The 22,009-nt window shown below is 48.5% G+C and overlaps 1 protein-coding gene across 6 annotated transcripts in view; it reads right to left on the reverse strand.

Moving 5' to 3' along the window:
- Window positions 1-22,009, reverse strand: part of SLC7A1 (solute carrier family 7 member 1) — a 79,276-nt gene that overhangs the window by 11,504 nt on the left and 45,763 nt on the right. For 4 of the 6 annotated variants that reach the window (XM_045069775.1, XM_045069771.1, XM_045069773.1 and 1 more), the window contains 6 exons: window positions 14,302-14,685; window positions 11,168-11,326; window positions 8,961-9,135; window positions 2,902-3,023; window positions 2,050-2,272; window positions 919-1,058 (listed from right to left, as the gene is read on the reverse strand). In XM_045069775.1, coding sequence (XP_044925710.1) covers window positions 919-1,058; window positions 2,050-2,272; window positions 2,902-3,023; window positions 8,961-9,135; window positions 11,168-11,326; window positions 14,302-14,671 — 1,189 coding nt within the window. In that variant the 5' untranslated portion in view covers window positions 14,672-14,685. Of the gene's footprint in view, window positions 1-918; window positions 1,059-2,049; window positions 2,273-2,901; window positions 3,024-8,960; window positions 9,136-11,167; window positions 11,327-14,301; window positions 14,689-22,009 lie in introns of all 6 variants that reach the window. The other 2 variants (XM_045069772.1, XM_045069774.1) reach the window with 1 other exon arrangement.

A 22,009-nucleotide genomic window follows, 5' to 3' on the forward strand; every position in this document is an offset into this window, starting at 1 on the left:
ACTAGTCCCTGCGGTACAGAGGGTGAACTGGTATCATATGTCCTAATATCCCAAAAAGACCGTGGAAGGAGCCAGCCACTTTGGCATAAAAACCAATCAGGAACTGAAAGCCAGGTCTCCTGGGTGTGGGTATACCCCCTCACTTAACCTCTCTGTACAACAGGCTGGATTATGGCTGTCTCTTGGGGCTGGGAGAAGCAATTATTGGGGGAGAAAATATAGAAAACCAATAGCACAGTCCTTCGATGCTCCCCTTTTCTTAATCAGGGGCCCCTGGAATATCACAGAGCCCCAAGGTTCTTTGTGTATGGATTTCAGCTGTCAAAACCATCCTCTTGGTGGGGAACCTTATACTTGATAAGATAAATCTTCTCTAAGCCTGCCATTATAAACTTATAGCAATCGGCCTCCCCCGCAACACCCCCGATATCTCCTGGAGAACAGGTAGCACATTACCTAAAACACTGATCTTAAGGGCTTCTCATTACCGTGAGGATCCACAGGCTAAGAGACACAGAGAATGAACTTCCAGTACTAACTAAACAGTCTTCCAGCTTGTTACCATGCAAGAAGGTGTCATCCCACCAAAGTCTACTGAGGAACATTCAGAAAATGGGAAACACAAGTGGCTCTGTAGGGATAGTGGGTGTTCTAAGCTCTGTCCAATGAGAGGATAATCATAATAAAAGGATTCAAACATTTTTGAGAATTCCATCACATCCTCTGTAAAACTGGCCTCTGCTTTTAGTCAAAAGGGTGGCTATCTTGCAGGAAATCAGGTTCCAAGGGTGAAAACCAAAAGTTAAGAAGACCAGCTCTAACTTCTCACAGACCAGCACAATTCAAGGTATTTCCCTAGGGACTAGCAGTAACTCCACTGTTAAAATACTGGCAGGTGGGATTAGTTCCAGTTCTTACCAGCAATGGCACCTGAGGTCAACGTGGCAATTATTGGTGTTTTGGTCCTATCGTTGATTTTGGCCAAAAATTTAAATAGCAGTCCATCTTCAGCCATGGCATAGATGACTCGAGGCATGGGAAACATGGAACCTAAAAGACTGCACGGGAGGGAAAGGCAAAAAGCACATGTAACACTATCCCATCAGGAAGAGAGGCCTCCTAACGTGATCACTACGTGGTAGACCATGCTGCCCTGAACTCCTCACCGAGAAATGCCACCCTCCAAACTAGGGGAAGCCCATGACTGGCAGACAAAATTCATCGCATCAACCCCAGAAAAAGCACTTACTGTATGTGCTCAGTGAAAGAACAGCTTAACCTAACAAACATGCATGGGATCTTCTTCATAGTTCTTAGGAAAAGGAAATTTTGTATTTATTCCCACAGTATTTCTAGCTGAATCAAACAGAATATAAAAGCCTCACTGGGCTCATGAGGATTTCTCTGTGGTAAATCAACGATTAGCAAACGTTTCCTGTATGTACAGGCTAATAGCAAACATCAGGGGCAAAATGTTTCTTATTCAAAGCCACTTTATCTTGGCTGTCTGGGGGGCTCAGTCAGCTAAGCGTCTGCCTTCACTCAGGTCAGGATCCCAGGGTCCTGGGATTGAGCCCTGATTCGGGCTCCCCGCTCAGTGGGGAGACTGCTTCTCCTTCTCCTTCTGCCCCTCCCGCTCTGCTTGTGCTTTCTCACTCTTAGTCCCTCTCTCAAATAAATACATAAAATCTTAAAAAAAAAAAAAGACATTAATTCCCTTTTTTAAGGCAGCCTCCGCTTTATGATAAAACTAAGGGCCAAAATACAGTGTTCAAAGAGGTGGCCTGCTGTAGGGGCCAAGGCTGGGGACAGCAAGCCAGACCCTTGCTGAGTAGATGTCAGAAAGTAGGCCTCAGAGTCTTCAGGGTGAAAATACCAAGAACAACTTGCGGGATGGTTGCTAACAGCAGGAGGAGAAACCACCTCATCAGGGTTGGGGTGCTGGCTCTTTGGGGGAAAAAAGCGAGATTAGCGGCATGCCTGTGTGTCAGGCCGCACACAGCCCACCACCTCTCACCCTCCCGAGAGCCTCACCGCCGAAGGCCTCACCTGGTGGAAAGAGCGCAGAGTGAGCCGACGGCCACCGCGTACTTGGCACCTTCCCAGCCCACATACTTGAAGGCGTCGGGCAAGGGACTGTCCTTGTCCAGGCAGAAGTATGGCATCATGAGTGTGAGGGCAGCCGACACCCCGAAGTAAGCGATGAAGCAAATGAGGAGGGACGCGACAATCCCCACGGGGATCGCCTTCTGAGGGTTCTTGACCTCTTCACCTAGAAGCAGCAAGGAATCGGGCCCAGGAGGGCAAGACAGTAAGGGGCAACCCCCCAGCCCCACAAGATGCCCGCGCCACCCACGAATGACACCCCTGACGTGCTCAGCCCCATGGGAACCGGGGTCTTCGAGCTTCTGGGAACCATGGGTGGCCCTCCGCGCATGGATCAGAGGACCCATAGTGCCCAGGGAGGGTGTTCTCGGCCTCTAGGCCCCGGTTCAGCCAAGGAAAAAAGACTTGTTTCCTTTGGCAGAAAAAATTCAGGAGGCCCGACTGAGCCCGGCCTATTCAATCACCCGGATAACAATATTTTTAATGGCCTCGTTTCTCCCTGATGACGCCCAGATATGAAATCGGGCTGAGCGACGCTGTCATTATCCTGTCCTAGCAGCACACCAGTTAGTCACGTTTGTGATGCAGGCTTTCCTGCCAGGCACTGCCACTTGGGGAAGTGATAAAAGGGGGGAAAAGATTAGCAGGAAGCTACAGACCTACACGTTACTCACGTGTGAAAGAGCAGCAGCCGGCATTGCCCCACAGGAAGGAAAACAGCACCCCTGGGTAAAATTAGCCCAGCCTGTCTGACGAGGGAGGAGGACCCGTCCAGCGGGCAGGGAGGAGCCGTACCTGTTGTGGCGATGCAGTCAAAGCCCACGAAGGCATAGAAGCACGTCGCTGCCCCAGACAGGACACCGGAGAATCCAAAGGGCATGAATCCACCAGCGCCAAGTGTCCCTTGTTTTGTGTCACTAGGGAAAAAGAGCCAAAGATCATAACACCCACTTCACAGTCCTGAAGAAAAGCTGTTCCCAACAGTAGTGTGTCCCCTCCACCCCTGGCCACTGCTGGCCTGGGGCCCTCCAGACGCCTAGTAAATGATCCCCGAGGCAGCTGTCCCTAGACCCCGCGGGCCACAGGCCTCCCTCCTTTACATAGCCCAGAGCCACAAGGGCACCCACTGAACTCTTTCCAGAAGTATCCCTGAATATTGGCTTTGGGGACAGGGGAGAAACTGTGACACAGGGTGTCCAACAGGAAAGAGGGAAGAAACCAGCAAGTGAGGCCTCTCTCCCAGGACTGTCAAATGAAGAGCTGCCAAATGGGTGTGTGGCCCCCACCCCAGGAACACAATGCAAAAAGTCTCCGATATTTACCAGTAACTGCAGTCTCAAACATTTTCAGAGACACTGCAGTGAAGGAAAGTGAATGGTTCCTGCCCACAAGCACTCACATGCACACGGTAAACAGGGATGTCTACATGGGTGGGGACTAGAGCTCAGTATGGCAAGGGCACATGGATGGGGCTCAGGACATAATTGCTGAAGTAATGAATATACGGCCATATACAGGTTGTCAGCCCCAGAAATCCTTTACGGTTCAGAAAATAGTTCCAGCGAAGTGGAACCTTGACTCGAAACAGTGTGCCCCACGCCGAGAAGAGCCACATGAGCTCGCGGCCTGCCACCACTCACACTCTGGATGGCCACTCCAGGCCCTGCCCATCACGAAGTGGCTCTAAGCCGTGTACACCCTGGTCCGCTGCCACCACCTGAAAAACAGCCCAATTCCCAGCCCCAGGAAGGATGGCCTGGCTCCTCCCTCACCAGCCATGCCTTTGGCTGGCCACAGGGCTGCAGGCGTCCTGTCGCAGTTTCCAGAGAATGGTCACCACCTTCCCATCGCCTCTCCTAACTCAGCAGGCTGATGACAGCCCAGCTCTGCAGGGCAACCTGCCCCAGACCACCTGGCTTCCTAACATTAGAAGAGCCATACAGAATATTCTAGTCCTATAAACAGATGTCAATTGGGTTAGCAACTCATTGGCCCAATTTGCTTTCAGAGGGATTCATCAACTGACTAATAAAACAGACAGCCACTTTGGTCCCAATTATTGTGTAATGGGGATTGAGCCCTTGTACTGATTTCTAGAGGATCCTTGATTTCACAATCTGGAAGTCAGAGCATGAGTAAGGTCCTCAATCTGGGACTCATGGCAGTTCAGTAAGTAGCAACGTGAGGGAAACCCCAAGAAACCCACAAGTGAGAGATGTAGGAAAAACTGTTGCAAGACTCAAAGGGAAGTTACCCCCACCCACAATACAAAAATGGAGGCCCAGGACAAGTAAGTCGGCAAGGCACAGGACGTGCCCACCACATCCATAAATCACAAAGAACACAGAATGCCCTGGTGAGCTGACTCCTATAATAAAATGTTTGAGGCCAAAGCCTAAAACAAAACAGTTGACAGTCAAATAGCTCAGGAGAGGGGGACTCTTAATCAGAGGGGCTCCTGGCAGACCCTTTCAACTTCTGACCCCCAACTAGAACATGGGAACGTCTTTGCCAAGACCTGGAATTGGGCCCAGCTCCCCTGTGCCTGCCGGGACAGACAGACAGACAGACAGACAGGTACGGAAACCCTCTGGATGCCCGCCTGCCACCACAAGCCCTCTAACACCAAGAGCTACGGAACAGCCGCGAAGAATAAATGAGTGTCGGGACTGCTGTTACACACGTCCAACCCCAAAAAGAGGCCCTGCGAGAGACGACCAGGGCTGGAACATGCCTCTGTCGTGCAGCCGGGGGAAGCAGGAGTAACGGTGAAAGCACGGAGTTATGGAGAGCTGGAACAAGACAAGGGCATCCTTCCCGGCTCCTCAGAGAGAGATGAGGGAAGGAATCCCATGGAAGGGGAGCCACAGGGAAAGGGCTGTTCCTATGTAAGCTCCCGCAGCCACCAGCCGTGAAACCAGCTGTGGGTGCTCCTCCAGATCCTCCATCGCCCCGTGGTGCTCAGACTCCACGCACCACAACAAAGGACACAGTCCCCGTACAAAAGCCCTGTGGAATGTGCTAGTAAGGCAAACATGCAAGGTGCAGAAGAGTGGAGACAGAATGTTACTTTTTATGTAAGAAGAGAGGGACTATACACATAAATTATGTATGAAAGTTATATACATAATATACAAAATAAATAGAAATACATACTTGTAGTTGCTTGTATTTATACAAATAAAAGCTGGAAGCTTACACACAGAAATGATAAAAATGACTACCCATGGCAGGGTGGGAGATGAGGCAGATGAAGAAAGGAATGGGAACAGAAATTCTCGAAACAAACCTTTTCATAACATCATGACAAATGAACCAGGAGAAAACATTACCTACTCAAAAAATTAAATTCGATGTTTAACTTGGGTATTCTGCTCCCGGGACAGCGGCTCGCTATGAAATAGTCACACAACCTGTTCTACATGGCCTCAAACCAAAGCATTTACAAATGTTTTGTGAAGGCTCTTTATGTGAATCTGTCATCGACGTGCTCTCCGCGTGTGGGGGCTGCGCCCAGTCAGCATCTAGCCACCAACACACGAAGACCCGGGGAAGCAAGCTCTCAGGGGCTGCCGTGGCCCACACCCGGCCAACATCAGCTGGCAGAGCAGGTTAAAGCCAGACCTCAGCCCGGTGCCCCGACTCCTGCAGCTGGGCTGCCCAGCTCTTCCGCCTGCCACCCAGCCAGTCACCCAGGATAGCAAAGAGGGGAACTGGCACAGGAAAGAAAAGCTGTCTTGTGGCCACCACATCTGCGAGCCTGGGGTGAGGTCTTGACAGGCAGCCTCCATGGTGCGGATGCGGGAGGTCCTCTCCCCCGCGTGGCCTTTTCCCACAGCATCCGTGGAAAGCATCCTGCGCTAAGATTCTGTTCTTCTGACTTCCATCTGCCACCCTGACATATACTGCTAGTTGTTCCCAAAAGCCATACCCCCTTCTTCCTCACAGTAATAGAACTTAATTATTTTAGCTAGACACAGGAACACTAAGAATAAAGACAGTGTGTTTCTCCAACTCCAGCTGCGAGCTGTGGCCCCTTGATTTGAGCAGACATGAGATACGCATCTCCTGAGAAACATCAGGGAAATGAAGTGGAGAGGGAGGCTGCTCCTCTCCTTTTCTCATTTCCTTCCTGCTGCTGGGCGCCATCTTGGACCCTGGAGTGACGCTGGGAATGTGGGCCATGGACAGAGCCATCAGACGGAAGAACTGGATTTCCGGCCCACCGAAGCCATACGCTGGACTGACCACCTGCAGATGTTGACTTAAGAGAACGAAACCTTTATCTCGTGGAAGCCAATGTTATTTTTGGGTTTCCATCCTCCCTGACAAGAAACCATATGCAACATAACCACGGTTCCAAGTCGTGCTGTGGCTTTACCCTTTGCTACACTTGTGGCCCATCTGTAGGACTCTGGCTAAGAAAGCCAGAAGTAGCAGGAGACGAAGGCGGCAAGGAACCCACCAGGCTGTCGGGTCATATTCCCAGTCCAGGCCAAGCCACAGACAGACTCCAGGTTCACAGGGGCGTCCACAGCCAAGTCATGGAGACCAGATCACAAAATCACAACCCGGTGGGGTGAGAACGGCCACCAACTGTGGCTGAAGCTCTCCAAGCTGCATGGTTTGGCTGGGAAATGCCCTATTATTTCAGAGAGACAAGCAATTTCATGAAAGACTACGTAGCCATGCTCAGAAATACAAATCTACGGCTGCAAATAAAGGGGAAGAAAGAAGTTTCTAGGTTTTGACAAAATCAAAGAGCAAACTGTGCCCCAGACTGGCAGCCTTCTACCTCAGGGCAGGGCTCTGGGGGCTGGGGGCAGCACAGTCCTTTGTCACCGGGACCCAGAGTGTGAGGACTACCCAGGACAGGAAAGACTATCAGCAGGCACAAACAAGCTCTTCATGAAAACAATAATATTCAATCTCCATCGACCACCAGGAAAAAGACACGCCATCTAGATTTAATTCGTGACCTGTGAACCATCACCAGCAAGAGAGTCGTCCCGAGTTTTCAAAATCTACTGTTACTCCCAAGCTTAGTTTGAACTGGCTTTATTCTACCCTGAGATACTGAGCACCAATAAATCCGGCATACATAGGACTCAGGAAAGCTTAGGAATGCCACATTAAAAACCCTCATTTCTCAGCGGGGCCCAGCTGGCTCAGTGAGTAGAGCATGTGACCCTTGATCTTCGGGTCGGGAGTTCTAGTCCCACTTGGACATAGAACTCACTTTTAAAAAGAAAATTTAAAGGGGCGTCTGGGGGGCTCAGTGGGTTAAGCCTCTGCCTTCAGCTCAGGTCATGATCTCAGGGTCCTGGGATCAAGGCCCGCATCAGGGCCTCTTGCTCAGCGGGGAGCCTGCTTTCCCCGTTCTCTCTGCCTGCCTCTCTGCCTACTTGTGACCTTTCTCTCTCCCTGTCAAATAAATAAATAAAGTCTTTAAAAAAATTTTTTTAAATCCTCATTTCTCTGTAGTGATTTAGTCTCCAAAAGGAAGACTCTTTTTTATTTGAACAGTTAACCATATAATATGTCATACATTCAACAGTTTCCTGCTTGTGTTCTAGTAGTGAACTCATCACACATCAATGCCTGTCCAGTGACCAGATCACTGTAAGATACATCTGGGCCTGAACCAGAGACCAAGTTCACGAGTGACCACTCAGATCCCCAGTGTGGGACGACCTCATTTCTCAGTCTCCCTTGCAGCTAGATGTGGCCACCCACTGGATTCTCACCAGCAGAATGTTGGCAGAAGGGACATACGTGTGTCTTCCGGATCTGCCCTCCAAAGCATGGGCACAGTCTCTCTCATACCCTCTTTCCCTCGAGGAGAGCCCAGCTCTGACCACACAGAGGAGGACCCCATCCTAGGGTGGGATGGAGCAACCTGTTGGATCCCTGCAAGCCTGTGTGCAGCCTCGTGGGCCAGTCAACCTGGGCCACTCATGTCAGGGGCTGAGACATCATTTTAAAGACACTGCATTTTAGGAAGCTCTCCTTACCAGAGCTGTGTAACCCTTGGTTGTAATTACAACAGAACCGTAGACAAAAATCTCACTCCCCATTCTCTATCCTAGGACCATAAGATTCCCCTGAAAAAATCTGACCTAAAAAGATCCAAAAGATACATCCTAATTTGCTTGGCTTTTATTTTCTAGATAGTTGGAGCTTGTCGATGAGGCTTCCCTGAGGGTCCTAAAAAAGCACAGGTCTAAGAGCAGGCCTGTCACCTGCCCCTCATCCTGGTTATTTTGAGTCAGAGAATATAAGGGTGTTGGGGTTTTCAGGGCTGACACACCCCAAGTTGAGGGTGGGAGAAAGACTATTATAATCACATTTTCATAAATCAGTAATTCTGAAAGCCTCTGATAAAAGCCTGTGATAAAAGTCCTCCAGGTTTCTTCTTCTGTCTATGTTATTAATAGGAAGGAATCATAATCAAGGGATAGCACCATGGCTTTGCCGAGAAAAGCTTTTCTGAAACCAAATTCAGAGGTTGGTCAAGAAACAGAATTTGAGGAATAGATTACTTAGGGAGTCTGACAACGATCTTCAACTATGTACAATTTCAGAATTAGAATGAAGATTTTGTTTTCCTGAATATCTTCCTTTATCAGACAATACACTGTCGAGTTCAGGGAAATGAAACTTGACAAAATTTCAAACCAAAGAAACGCCCTTGGCTATTTTACTACACAAAAAAAAAATAATTCAAATTCAAATTACTTTTTTAAAAAAGGCATGTAGTGTTCTGGCCAATTACATGCCCCCAACGTGCGTGTCTGTTTAAGTACCAAGTACGAATCAATGTCACATATTGAGAGGAAGGAGAAACAACTCACTTGCTCAAGCAGCGATGACTGGATGTGTTCTGGAAATCCTCCTCTGTGAGCTGCCAGTTTTTAATCGATCCTTTCACAAATCCTGACACCATTATGAAGCCCAAGACCAGAACATTGACACAAGTGAATATTTTGTTGACCATGGCCGACTCTTTCACACCGAGAGTTAAAAGTCCTGAAAAAGCGCATAAACAAGAAAATTTTGCCTGATGGTGTGAACTCTGTGCCTGAGGAGTCCTTCCTGGGACAGGGACAGGGATGGGACGAGAGGGTGAGTTAAGAAGAATCCAAGCGACACCAAACCTCCCAAGATTTCGGTGAGCTTCTGGGAATGGGGCTGAATTAGTCATCTTTCTAGAGGCAGGGATCAAACTAACCAAAGTCCACACAGTGGTTCCCAAAGCCATCAAAGTTGGTCTCGCAGGCCCCCTCTGGAGCTAAGGGTGCCACCCGGCAGGCACCCAAGGACTGCAGCGATAGGGAACACCATAGCCCACCCTCCTGGAGCACAACCCCCTCCCAGGGATGAAGAGAAGGCCCTCTCCCGGCACCCTCTCCACTCACTGACATAACTTCCTGGGACTCCCCTGAGGGCACAGTGGGATTTTTTTTTTTCTCCAAGGAGGAGACATCTGGCTGAGTGAGTTTGCTGGTAGAATGGAAGATTATTCAGATTCACCGTGCAACGTTAGCAGTATGAGCAATGGCAGCTTTCTGTGATTGCGGCACCACAAACCATAAGGTTCGTCATCAGATTCAGTGCATGTAAAACGACGTCTAAGCTAGACAAGTTACGGATGGATCATAAACTCACATTAAAAAAAGTAAAAAGACCCAAGTGATAAAAACACATGGAAACCACATGACAACACTGTTTCGGAGACTTAGGCCACATCATCACCTGTGGGTACACACACCATTTGGGGACTGCTGTGGCTAAACTCCTGGCTGGGGAAGAAAAGAGACATGGAAAGGTGTCCAAGTGACAGGTGACCACCACTTATGACTTGAGACTGCTGCCCTGCCATGCGCACCTTTTATAAACTTAAAATAAAAAAATGCATTTCACAATAGAAGATTTGATTCTGAAATGAAGGTGCTAGAAGGGAAGTGAGCAATTAATCACAGGGAACACCTCCTCGTGCTGTGCTCTATTTCTCTCTGGCGTCCCTCCCTCTCGTGTTTATGAAAATCTCCCAGTGCAAACTTAATTTCTGATACACGTTCCTGCCAGCTGGACCAGAAATACTGCTGAGACTGTCCTATGCAAGATGATTTCAATTACATGGTGCGTAAAATAAGGCATGTTGTTTTTAGAACCCATCCAAGATCTTCTAGTCTCAAAGGGGGATTTATCTGCATTCAGCTTAATGCTTATACAGTTAAGTGCCACATGGAAAAAAAACTCCCATCCTCGAGGCCGGGACACGGATAAGCATCACTAAGAGGAAGCTGCCTTCAGTCATCTTCAAGCACTATCTGTAATTTTAAAATTCTGTACCCGTGACTCTGCCATTAAATTTTTTTTTTAAAGATTTTACTCATTTATTTGACACAGAGAGAGAAAGAGAGAGAGAGAGAGCGAGTGTACAAGCAGAGGAGCACAGGCAGACACAGAGGGAGATGCAGGTTCCTTGCCAAATAGGGAGCCCGATGCAGCACTCAATCCCAGGACCCTGGGATCATAAGCTGAGCAAAAGGCAGACGCTCAACCAGCTGAGCCACCCCAATGTCCCGTGAAACATTTCTTTAATGGGCATTTTGTTGGCTGTTAGGTGTAAAACCATCCAAGACTTCTCGAGCATCCAAGGCGCATACTGGTGCCCAGCCCGACCTCTTCCCCTCTCTGTTCCCCGAGGAAGAATGCCACTTCCCTTTACAAATGCTTTCCACGAAGTCAGGGGAATTCCTGGGTCACTTAAACAATAAAGCCCACCATACTAACAAAATCCCACTCTACAAATAGCTATACAAATACCTGAGATTTTTTTTTAATTAAATGACAAGCAGCTTTGACAGCTAGTCAATGGGTCCACCCTGTGTGTACAAGAAGCGGCTAAGACCAACAAGATGCCTGCATTCGTCACAGAAAGAAACAAGAGGAGGGGAAAGGAAGATGAGGAAAAGTTAGAAAGGGGCCTCATGGGAGCCTGCCCTGCACTTCAGGCCCCTTACCCCAACCGAGGTGTCCCACTGCGTGGCTTTACCTGTTAAGATAAGAATGATGATCACAGCAAATATGTCTGGGTTTTCGGCCAGCACTCCAGGGGCATTCAGAGCCATGTACGTCCGCGAGAACTCCCCGATGGGTTTGCCAATCAGCTCGTCAAACGTCGCACTCCAGGCTCTCGCTACACTTGAAGTACCTGTCATGAAACAGATGCACCAGAGGAAATTGATGGAAAACAATGAACAGCATTTGTCATCAGGCTCCACTTCACAGCTACCATGCCAGGGGTCGTGGACGATGCGCTGGGACCCAGTGGCGGCAGGCAGACCCCGGTCTGTGCTAGCTCAGAAGTGAGGCTCAGTTAGTGCCTGCAGCAAAGTGATGGGGCTGGGGAAGCCTCACAGGCCCGGAGAGAAACACACTTCCCACCACAACCCAGTATGTTCACGGTACTGTGTTTCCAATATACAACTGAATAATCAACAGTTTGCAGAACAGTGCTATTTACCCTTAGCACCTGAGGGGCACGCTGGTGGTATTTTTCAACTCTACTTATTTTATTTCATTATTAAAAGAAATACTGGTGGCAAACCATGAAGCTGATTTCGTGATCTACTTAGGGACTATGGTGGGCAGCCTGAGACATCTAGCTCTGGAAGCTTCTCTTCTAAGACCCTCCCGACAGCAGAGCTGAGGGTCCCCACCCACCAGGGAATGCTGTTCTCCCAGTAAGAATGGAACAAGGAGATCCACATGTGCTGACCATCCCCCTCAGCAACAGTCACCTGCTCACCCCGGAGCTGGCGCCGGCCCCCTCTGCTGCTCTGTGCCCAAACCTGGGCTCCCACTACCTGCCCACAGGTCCCCAAGTGTCTGACCACAGCCACAGCCCAGCCTTCCTCCTCTCCATCCCACGTCCCCACCCTGAGGATCACAAACGGACACAGCACCCCAAATGCCAACAGCTGTTGACTGCATGCTCTTTCAACCTGAATCAAATCACTGCTTTTCAAGGAAACGTCACTACAGTTCCAATATTCACATAGAGCACTTTCCTTTCCTTTCAAAAGGGACCTCGCCGGTGACTGTGGTCTGGATCACCCATAGAATATGGCTGGGGGACGAGATTCAATGTTGCTAGTGGGTCTCCTATTGAGTGTGTGTCTGACAACTCAAAAATTTAACCATGTGTCTTCATCCTCAGCATCCAGGCTGTTATGAGTTCTGCTCATCGCCAGCCCAAGGGAAAAAAATGGTCTTCCCCTCTCCCCAACAGAGGCCAGCCCACAGCTGATCAGGCTCCGAAACCTACTGTGAGGGGTGAGAGGGGCTACCCGGCCTTCCTTCTTGGCCTCCTTCACTCCCCATCTTTGAAACATAGCTTTCAAAAAACCCACGTTTGCTGAGAAAAACTACCCTTCCCAAAAGCTGAGGCCGAGAATGACCCACAGTAGCACATGCATGAGTCAGTTTCACATAAGCAAACAGCACGCTGGCAAAGAGTCTTTCCTTTGTTGGTATAGAAGCAGAGGGCGATTCCTGCTCAGGTTTTGTTTTATGCCCAGGTAAATCCGAAGGGAACATAACAACCCATTTAAAACAGCTACATTCCCACTCAGACACTTGAGCTTGCAGGAGCATTTGTGATTATAAATTTTAGTGCTGTACTGAAAAAAAAAATTATGAATTGTATTTTCAAACTTAGAAGCATAAGCTATGCTGGCTGTCATTAGGTACCACGAGCTCCAGAAAAGAGAGGGAAGGTGCTGCTCAGAGAGCGTGGCAGGAGCCCTCCGCCAGCCGGGCAAGCGGCAGCAGGTGCCCCACACAGCCCCTGGGCCCCGCATCCCCTCAGGCAGCACATAGACCCTTACGCCATTCCCAGTGTAGGGAACACAGGAGCCTACTGGGATCCACTTACCACGTCTTATTGTGTTTTGAAAATATTACAAAAAGTTTGCTGAAATAGAAATGGAATGTTTAGAGCCTATTTATACTTCTACTTGTAGGAATTGGCCATTCATATCCTTTGCTTATTCTTACATTCAGGTGTTTGTCTCTTTTAAGTCTCGTTTAAGTCTTTTAAGATGTGTTCAACCTTGGTTGTAACCAAAATACAAACAACATCAAAAGAAACAATAGCTTTTCACCTACCATACTAAGAAGACTTTATATTTTGAGTGTTTTTGTTTGTTGGTTGTTTTTAATGCTGGTGCTCAGGGTCAGTGAGTATGTGAGGAAGACAGCCTGTGGCCGTCTGGAGGATTGCAGGCAACATGGGCCTTAAAAGACACGGGCCCACTGACCTACACATTTTGCTTCTTAGACTATTTTAAAGGAAAAAAATCATGGCCGTGCCGGAAGACATTAAATGACATTAAACTATTTATAACAATAATTACACAACTGGAAACAATCTAAGTACTCTAGGAGAACACCTAAAAAATTATGCTACATACATAAAACTACGTAATGATATGCAATCATTTGGAATATTACTATGGAAAAACCATTAATAGATGAGAAATGTTTATTATATGTTGTTTTATAAATAAAGAGACATACTGGACAAAAAAAAATTTAAGTTGACAGAAATATTAATAGATCCCTAAACTCTTCTGAATAGAGATTGTCTTCTCCTTCCATGGTGTTCCTAACATCCAGCATAATGCCTGGCACAGAGGAGGAGCTCAAGAAATAGCTGCTGAAAGAAGGAGTGAATGGATAACCATTAATTTCTCTGGGTTGTCAGATTCGGCAATGTCTACTTTCTGTGTTGCGTTTTTCTGTATTTCCTAAATTTTCCTTTATCAGTGATATGTTTACTCTAGTCATCAATAATCAAAAATACTGAAAGGGACTACACTCCTTTTAAGCAGTAAGGACATCGCACTGAACCTCCATTTCTTGTGTTCACAGGACTGACCTTCTTGCTGGCCTGGCTCATCTCCACTAGGTCCGATGCACATACCAGAAGGAGGAGCGATACCCCCGAGGCAGGCCCCCCTAACAAAGGGGAAAGGAAGCATGTACAACAGTTAAGGGAGGAGGGCAGTCGTAGAGAGGAGCTAGTCTCGGTCCACTCAGGGAGCAGAGGAGAGCATGGCTGTGGTCTGGAGGTGAGAACAGCAGAGAGGGAAGGGGGCAGGCTCCAGGCCTCCTAGGACCTACCGATGATGTAGGAGAGGATTAAGTTCCAACCAGTGATGAAGGCCCAGAGCTCCCCAACGGTGACGTAGCTGTAGAGGTAGGCTGAGCCTGTCTTGGGGACCCGAGCGCCAAACTCGCCATAGCAGAGGCCGGCCAGCACTGAGGCCAGCGCTGCGATCAGGAAGGAGATGACAATGGAGGGGCCCGCGTCCTCACGGGCCACAGCTCCGGCCAGGACATACACACCGGCACCCAGCGTGCTGCCCACCCCCAGGGCCACCAGGTCGAAAGTGTTCAAGCAGCGGGACAGCCGGCTCTCCTCCCGGCTGCAGTCCACCACCTTCCTCCGCAGCATCTGATGCCCGATGTTGAGCAGAACTTTGCACCCCATCGTGTTGTTCAATTCTGCTAGAGAAAAAGAATGTAAGCGTTTATTATTGCCTTTTACCCAATGCATTAACCTCCTCCTATTGCAACACAGACAGCCACCATGTCCTCTATCATCACTGACGGCTAAAATATTTTACATCTCAGAATTCCACAACTGGTCATCAGAACATCCACCTATGACTTCTACCCCTCTCAGGCCTAACCAGCATGGACAGAAATGCCCAGGAGGCCAGTTCCTCCAGCAGCCTTGACTTTGAGGTCTCTGAACTTCCACATTTATTGCAGCTCTTAAGGGAGAGCCGTCTATAGGCAGAAATTGCACAGTATGAAAAACACAAATTAATGACATAATTCTTGTCCTCAATAATCTCGCAATTCCCCTGGAAAAGCAAGATGTTATTCCAAATATGAGGTTATGGAAGACAACCCCAACCATATTTTAATTATTAAAACCCAGATGCCTTGAATAGCAATGGCAATGCTATTTTTTTTTAAAGATTTTATTTATTTATTTGATAGTAGATGGAGAGGCAGGCAGAGAGAGAGAGAGAGAGGGAAGCAGGCTCCTTGCTGAGCAGAGAGCCCGATGCAGGACTCAATTCCAGGACCCTGAGATCATGACCTGAGCCGAAGGCAGCGGCTTAAACCACTGAGCCACCCAGGCGCCCCGGCAATGCTATTTTAGACCTTCCTTGGATCCCCTGAGAGCAAGAACCAGGTTAATACAGGTCCAGAACAGAAAAAATGCTGAATTATTGTAAGTTAGGAGTAACTGTTACTCCTCCAAGGAAGCCCTTTTCTTCTGGACTAAAATGTTAGGAGAATGTGCTAGAGGATCCACTTCTGAGCAGGAATCACAAGAGGGCACACATTCACCAATAGCTGCTGTCAGCCAACCCGTGTCACCCGGAACAAGCCGAGCGCAGGTCCCAGGATGAGTGCAGACCACGGACCGCACCCTGTGCCAACATACCACTCCCCGTCCGCTAACACACAGGCCAATCCTGCCTGGGCAGCTCGTCCCAAAGGGGCCAGGATGCCAGCGCCCACCCTCACAGACATGGAACAGAGCTCCCTAGCCTCAAGTAGCCTGCACACGTGACTTATTTCTACAGAGGCCAGTCTGAAAAGGGCAGAAAAGAGTGGAGAAACCTAACTAGGTTTCTACCTACACTGCCTAGACCAGGGGGCCACGATCAACCACGACAAACATTTGATTATGGGATGTGCCAAGAAGGGCACTTGACCTCTGTGATCTTCCTCCCCAAACCATCCAATCAGGAGAAAAATACCAGACAAACGGCAGATGGAGGACATCCTATAAAACACCTAACCAGTGCTCTTCAAAACCCTCAGGGCCATAGGAACAAGGGAAGTCTGAGAAACTGTCACAAGCAAGAGGTGCCTGGGGAGACATGACCACTGAATGTCATGTGGGGTCCTGCATGGGGTCCTGGAACAGAAAAAGGATCTCGGGGAAAATTACGGAAATCTAAATAAAGTAGGGTTATTAGTTAGATCGGGGCACACGCTAATGTAGGGTGCTAGCAATGGAGGAAGCTGGTGCGAAGAGTATGGGAACTCTGTACTGGCGCCACAATTTTTCTATAAATCTAAAACTGTGCTGAACTAAAGAGTTTATTTAAAAAAAAAAAAACAGCTTGTGCAGAGAGAAGCTATCTAGCTACTGAGGTGGAAAAAAACATCATTGCTTTTTCATCTTGATCATCCATGGATGGGTACTGACCTCACCTTGCTACAATCAAGACACCAGAAAACACAGTAATCTAACCGGCGACTGACAGATCTAGCAAAGTCCATACCTAACCACCCACAAGCCGACTGCCCGCCCACACCTTGTAGCCTCAGCCACCGGGCACAGAGTGGTCTGGCAACCCCCCACCCCCACCCCCAGCCCCTGGCCATGGCGCTCCATGTGGTCACACAGGAATGGGAACCGGCCTCTCTCTACTTCATCTGACTGGCCAAGAGAAGACCAAAAAAAAAAAAAAAAAGCTTCTTCAAGACCCAGAAGTTTTCAGCTAGGAATAACAGTCATATGTTCTGATCTCATTATAAAGAGGAGGAAAAATAACTCTGAGAGTCGAGGGTCAAACCAGGTCATGGAGCTCGGAAGGCACTGGGCCCCAAGTGCTCATCGAGGGCCCTGGCATTCCAGGTGGGAAGGAAATGATATCACTGTGCTGGAAGGTGGGGAGGAAGTGAGGAAAGACGACATTATTTGTGGAGCGTAGTGCAGCAGGAAGACCCCAGACAGGAGGGTGTGACAGGAGCAGAAAAGGGCAGGCGTTGTGAGCAAGGGAAGAACAAGCACAGAGCCCAGCAGACCACATGCTGGCCTGCTTCCGAGGCTATGAGGTGAGGCTACGAGGGATACCTGGGGCAAGCAGGTTTCCCAGAGAGTCAAGACCTGCTGGGGCCCCAGGGCCTGGGGAAGGACCAGCACTGGTGAGAGAGCCCAGGGTGTAATTCCTCCTAGAACTGCCTTTTCTTTTCTCCCTTTCTTCCTTAGGGGATTAACTGGATTTATTCAAGTCAGATTGTAAATCCTAACAAAACTCTCAGGAAACAATGGCTTGAATAATGAGTTAAAGAGGCCACATTTCAATACAACCCTTGGCAGAAGAGGCTGCACTAGGGGATGTGCAAAATCCCTGTAAAATCATTCCTGGACATCCTTTTTGGCAGGGAGGGGAGTGTTGTAGGTAGACAGGAATCTCATAGGGAAGAGAAGCGGATTGGGGGAAGCTCCTTATGACGCACACCGGTTTTGACCTGACTGGTAAATGCCACTGACCTTTAGAGAGTGCCTACTGCCCCTCCTAGAAGTCCTCTGCCTAAAGTAAGTGCACCCCACCCCCCAAACAATAAAAGCCAGTGCAAGGCAAGGACAGGGCAATTAAACAGCATCCTCTTTCCTGGGCTTTCACAGAGTGAGCGGGGGCCCAGGCGGTTAGGTGGGATGAGCCATCTGCCATCCTCTAAAAGATAAGACCCATTCTGTCTTGGGCTCTGGAAGGGCTGGTCCATAATTTATACACCTTTCTCCAAAGTCCGTTGTTGTCTGGAGCAGAAGCAAAAGCTACTGGAGCCCAGACATATGCGGGGGACACACTTCTGAGCTTCCTCAGAACAGAAGGCAAACAAGAGTGCCATGATCGTGCCAGGCCAAAACGAGCCCCCAGGGCGTGCAGAGCTGTGGGGGCAGGGGGAGCACAAATGCCCATGAACCACCAGCAACAGGTGGGCACGCGCCTATCAGCCAGAAACCTGCTCAAGGAACTCACTTCCTAATGCTGGGGGTGCAGTACCCTCTTCGACTTAAGGGGGCAGTTTACTGGATTGCATAACTAGATACAGATACTGGTTTTCAAGCGTAATGTGGAAAGGGAAGTCTTTGTTGAGTACAAAATGTGACTAGACAGGCGCAATTCAATTCCCCTAAATGGGCACACAGCATCTCTCTTCTCTAGGGACAGTTCTGGGCCCCTTCCTTGCCCCCTGCAGCCCAGGGGAACTGCTCTGTGAACACGGCATGGGGAGCACAGAATGGACTTGTGACAGGAGACTTCCCACTATTTTTACCTTGGTTACTTTTCTTTTTGTTTTTTTCTTATTTAGTTTTTACTACTGCCGTGCAGTTGGCATACAAGTGATGCTCGTGTCTTGGTTACTGCTGAAGTACTACCTGCCATTGGGGGTAAGGGCAAGCTCAGTTCCCTTGGAAGACGCTGGAAAAACAATGCAGCCAAATGCCACTGGGAGGACCGGAGTGGATGGCCCAGGGAAGGCACGGGTCTCCAAGTAGCAGGGTAGCTGAAAATGAGATAATTGCCATGTCCTGGGTTCAAGTTTAAGGAATATCCTTTCCATCTCCCTAGAAGTAGCATAAAACTATATTCTCTGAGTGGCATCAACTGTCAGGATTTTGTACACATTATGCCACTATTTCTATTCATGCTGAAACCCCACAGGTGGTCATTCAACCAACAGGGAGACGAAAGAACACCCATCTGCATAAACCTAATCTAATCGTTCAAATTCCCACAATGGTGGGTTGTTATGAACTTCTTGCTGCTGGGGTTTATGCAGAAAGTTGCCACAGAGGTTTTGAAAGTGTTATCTGAAGATTAGGTCATCCTTTCTTGTGGGGAGGAATCTGTACAATGATCAACAGCTACACTAAATCCCACCACATCTCACCAATCTCACTCCATTTTGATGCCCTAAGCTCAACACAGCCAGGATTTATGGAAATGCATAAACCCATGGTCCCACCCCAGGAAGCTGAGTGTCAGGGTGGGAAGAGGTAAGCACACACGACAGCTCCAGAAGCTGGGCCCATCGGGTGATGGAACTCCAAAGGAGAAGGTCTCACTGTCCATCTCAAAGGCCACTTCAGGCCTCCCCCCTTGCCATCTGAAAGTAGCGTGTTGTTATGGAACCCTTCATGAGTGAAACGGTGTAAAGCAAAGAAACAACCATTAATTACATGGAAAACTTGTTGAGCGTTCCCAGACCCCCAAAAAATCACCTCCATTAGTCTTTTCTGACACTTTCGGACACATCTTGCTAATGGATACACCAAGAAAATTGAGATAGAGCAGAGCTACTCACAGATACAGTTCAGAGCTCTGGCGCTGCAAAACAAATGCTGAATGCCATTTTTGCTTTTTGACTTTATTTTGTAAACGCGAAAATCTTCCGATTTCCTTCGGTTAATAAAAAACAAGTAGTACTTTGTAATAGCAGAGTGTCATAATGCAAATCTTTAAAGAGTATGGGACACCTGTCCTTTCCTGAGGAAAAGACGTGTGATTTCATTAGGCAAGGACAGAGGCGTACGGTCCGTAAGTCCACCTGTGCATTTCCTTGCTTCCATCGGAAGCCTCAGTAATAAAGATGCTTTATGCTTTTCTATCACAGGCCACAGATAACGTGGCTTCTCACTGGCATGGGCAGGCACAAGATCCAATGTGATCACATGCCCTCACAGCGCCCACCCGTCGTCCAAATCTCGGTGACTTTAACACTCTGGCCATATCAGAAAAAGCCCCAGGAGCCCAGCCGTCCATGGCTTGCCTCCTTCTACTGATTCCACAGGGCTAAATGCAGAAAGCTGCCGGAAGCTTCTGATGTCCCATCAGCAGCAGTGTGGACAGCCCGACACGTGGCCATAAGCCCTGAGTCTGTCTGCACAGTGGAGCAGAGCTGCTGGACGGAGGGAAGCAGGAGGAGGCAGCAAAGTAGAGGTGTTGCCCCTCGGTCTTGACTTCCAAGCCACAGGGGGACAGGCCAGGAGGCGGCCATGAGGACCCACCTCGGGTGCACACCCACCAGGGCAGCACAGCTTCCCGGCACAGGTCAGGAAGTCAGCCAGGGAAAAGGAAAGTACTCAAGAGAGCTTCCAAAGCAGAAATGGCAAAGAGCAAGGCGAACAGGAATGCAGACACTGACCATGAGAGGGCCCTCAGCCAGGCAAGGAACACAAAGGCGCAGGGAACCAGGCTCCGTGGTAGCTTTGAGTGGTGCCACAGTCCCATGAGCTCACGAAGCACAGAGACCCAAGCAGATCATGCACCCAAGGGGCTGAGAGTGGACAGTGCCATACTAACCAAAGAACTAGAACAAGATCTGTCATGGGCAAATCTGTTGCCGAAATGGTATGCAGGCAGACAAGCGTTTTCAACAGCTTTAATGTTCTGGGAAAATATCAAGTAAAAAAGCCCATTTTATTATCCCAGTGAGCACGTAGGTGAGGGGGAGGGGTGTGTAAAGGACCAAAACACTGAGATAATCTTTTAGATTACATGTTGTTTTCTTCGTTTCTGTATTTGTCATAATGCCTGTGATGAGATGTGTTAACTTTCTAAAGCAGAAAACAAATAGCACTAGTTAATAACAACTAACATTTTGGAACATCAGCCAAATGAAAGATCCCTTAGATAAATTATTTCATTTAATCTTCACACCACTTTATCTATCTGGCAATACTCTGCATTCCAGAAATAAGGAAACCCAGCATTACCAGAAAACAGTCATTCACAACCTTGGGTGTGCAAGAGAATCACATGGTAAGATTTTTTTAAATGAATGATGCCCAGCCCACCATAGACCAAGTCATTCCTTTGACTTTCTCTCTTGCCGAAGAGCATGTAGCCAGTGAACAATGGAATCAGGGTTCAAGCCCAAGTCTTTCTGCCCCAAAGACTTGCCCCATCCTCTGAAGCAGGATCTGCAGGTTTGAAGAACAGGCACGGAGGGTGTGGAGAGCTGGTACAGGAGAGAAGCAGGGGCAGGAAGCGGGGCTGACCGGCGGAGGGAAAGGTCTCTGTGTGTCCCACCACGAGAGTGGCGCCTAAGCGCTCCTCCATCCCCTAGCACACAGGATGCACGGAGCAGTGTTCACAGGACCACATCCTACAGAGCACCCAGAGCAGACACTCGGTGTTAGGAAGCAGATAGGAAACCGACCGTCATCTTAGGTAATCACTGCCATTACTCTCCAACAACTCAGGAGGGTCTCTCTATCTAATGGTCTGAGCTACTAAAGAGTATGTTTCTGTTTCTCCAAACAAACAAAAATGTAAAAAGTTGTCAGTTGGGTTCAAATTCAACCTATGCAACATAGTCTTGTCTACGAAGCCTTGAAACAATTCCCATTTTCCTCACAAGAAAGTGTCTCGGGGTGTGCTCTATCCCCATCTCCTGTCTCACCTTGAGCGACAGCTTCCCCACTCCACTCCACAGTGGGACAGCTTGAGTACCTGTCACACCCTCAGCCTAGGCTTTTGTAATTCATTATCTTTAAGTCAGTGTTTGGGGTTCTCAGTTTCCAAATCTATCTTTTTTAACGATTTTTTTTAAAGGTTTTATTTATTTATTTGGCAGAGAGAGAGTGCACAAGTGGGCAGAGAGGAAGGCAGAGAGGGAGAGGAAAGCAGGCTTCCTGCTGAGCTGAGAACCCGATGTGGGTTCAATCCCAGGATGCTGAGATTATGACCTGAAGGCAGAGGCTTAACCCACTGAGCCACCCAGGTGCCCCTCAGTTTCCAGATCTAAAGATGAGACAGCACTGTTGTCCCATTGTTGCAGGTACACATGAGGGTCAAATGAGACATCGCATTAAAGAGCTCACTGAAAAACAAAATCCATTATTCTTCCAATGCAAAGAGCTGCTATTATTGCCACACCAGTCGGCATTCTGGTGTGCCATTCCTCATTCTCATTTCTTTCTTCAAAACATCAATTTGCAAACTGTCAGCTGTCTCTGCTTCCCGGTAGCAGAAGGCAGGTAATCCCCATCAGTGAAGGGTTC

This window comes from Mustela putorius, unplaced genomic scaffold (assembly GCF_011764305.1).
Source record: "Mustela putorius furo isolate JIRA1106 unplaced genomic scaffold, ASM1176430v1.1 tig00003942_pilon_pilon_pilon, whole genome shotgun sequence".
NCBI classification, from domain to species: Eukaryota; Metazoa; Chordata; class Mammalia; order Carnivora; family Mustelidae; genus Mustela; species Mustela putorius.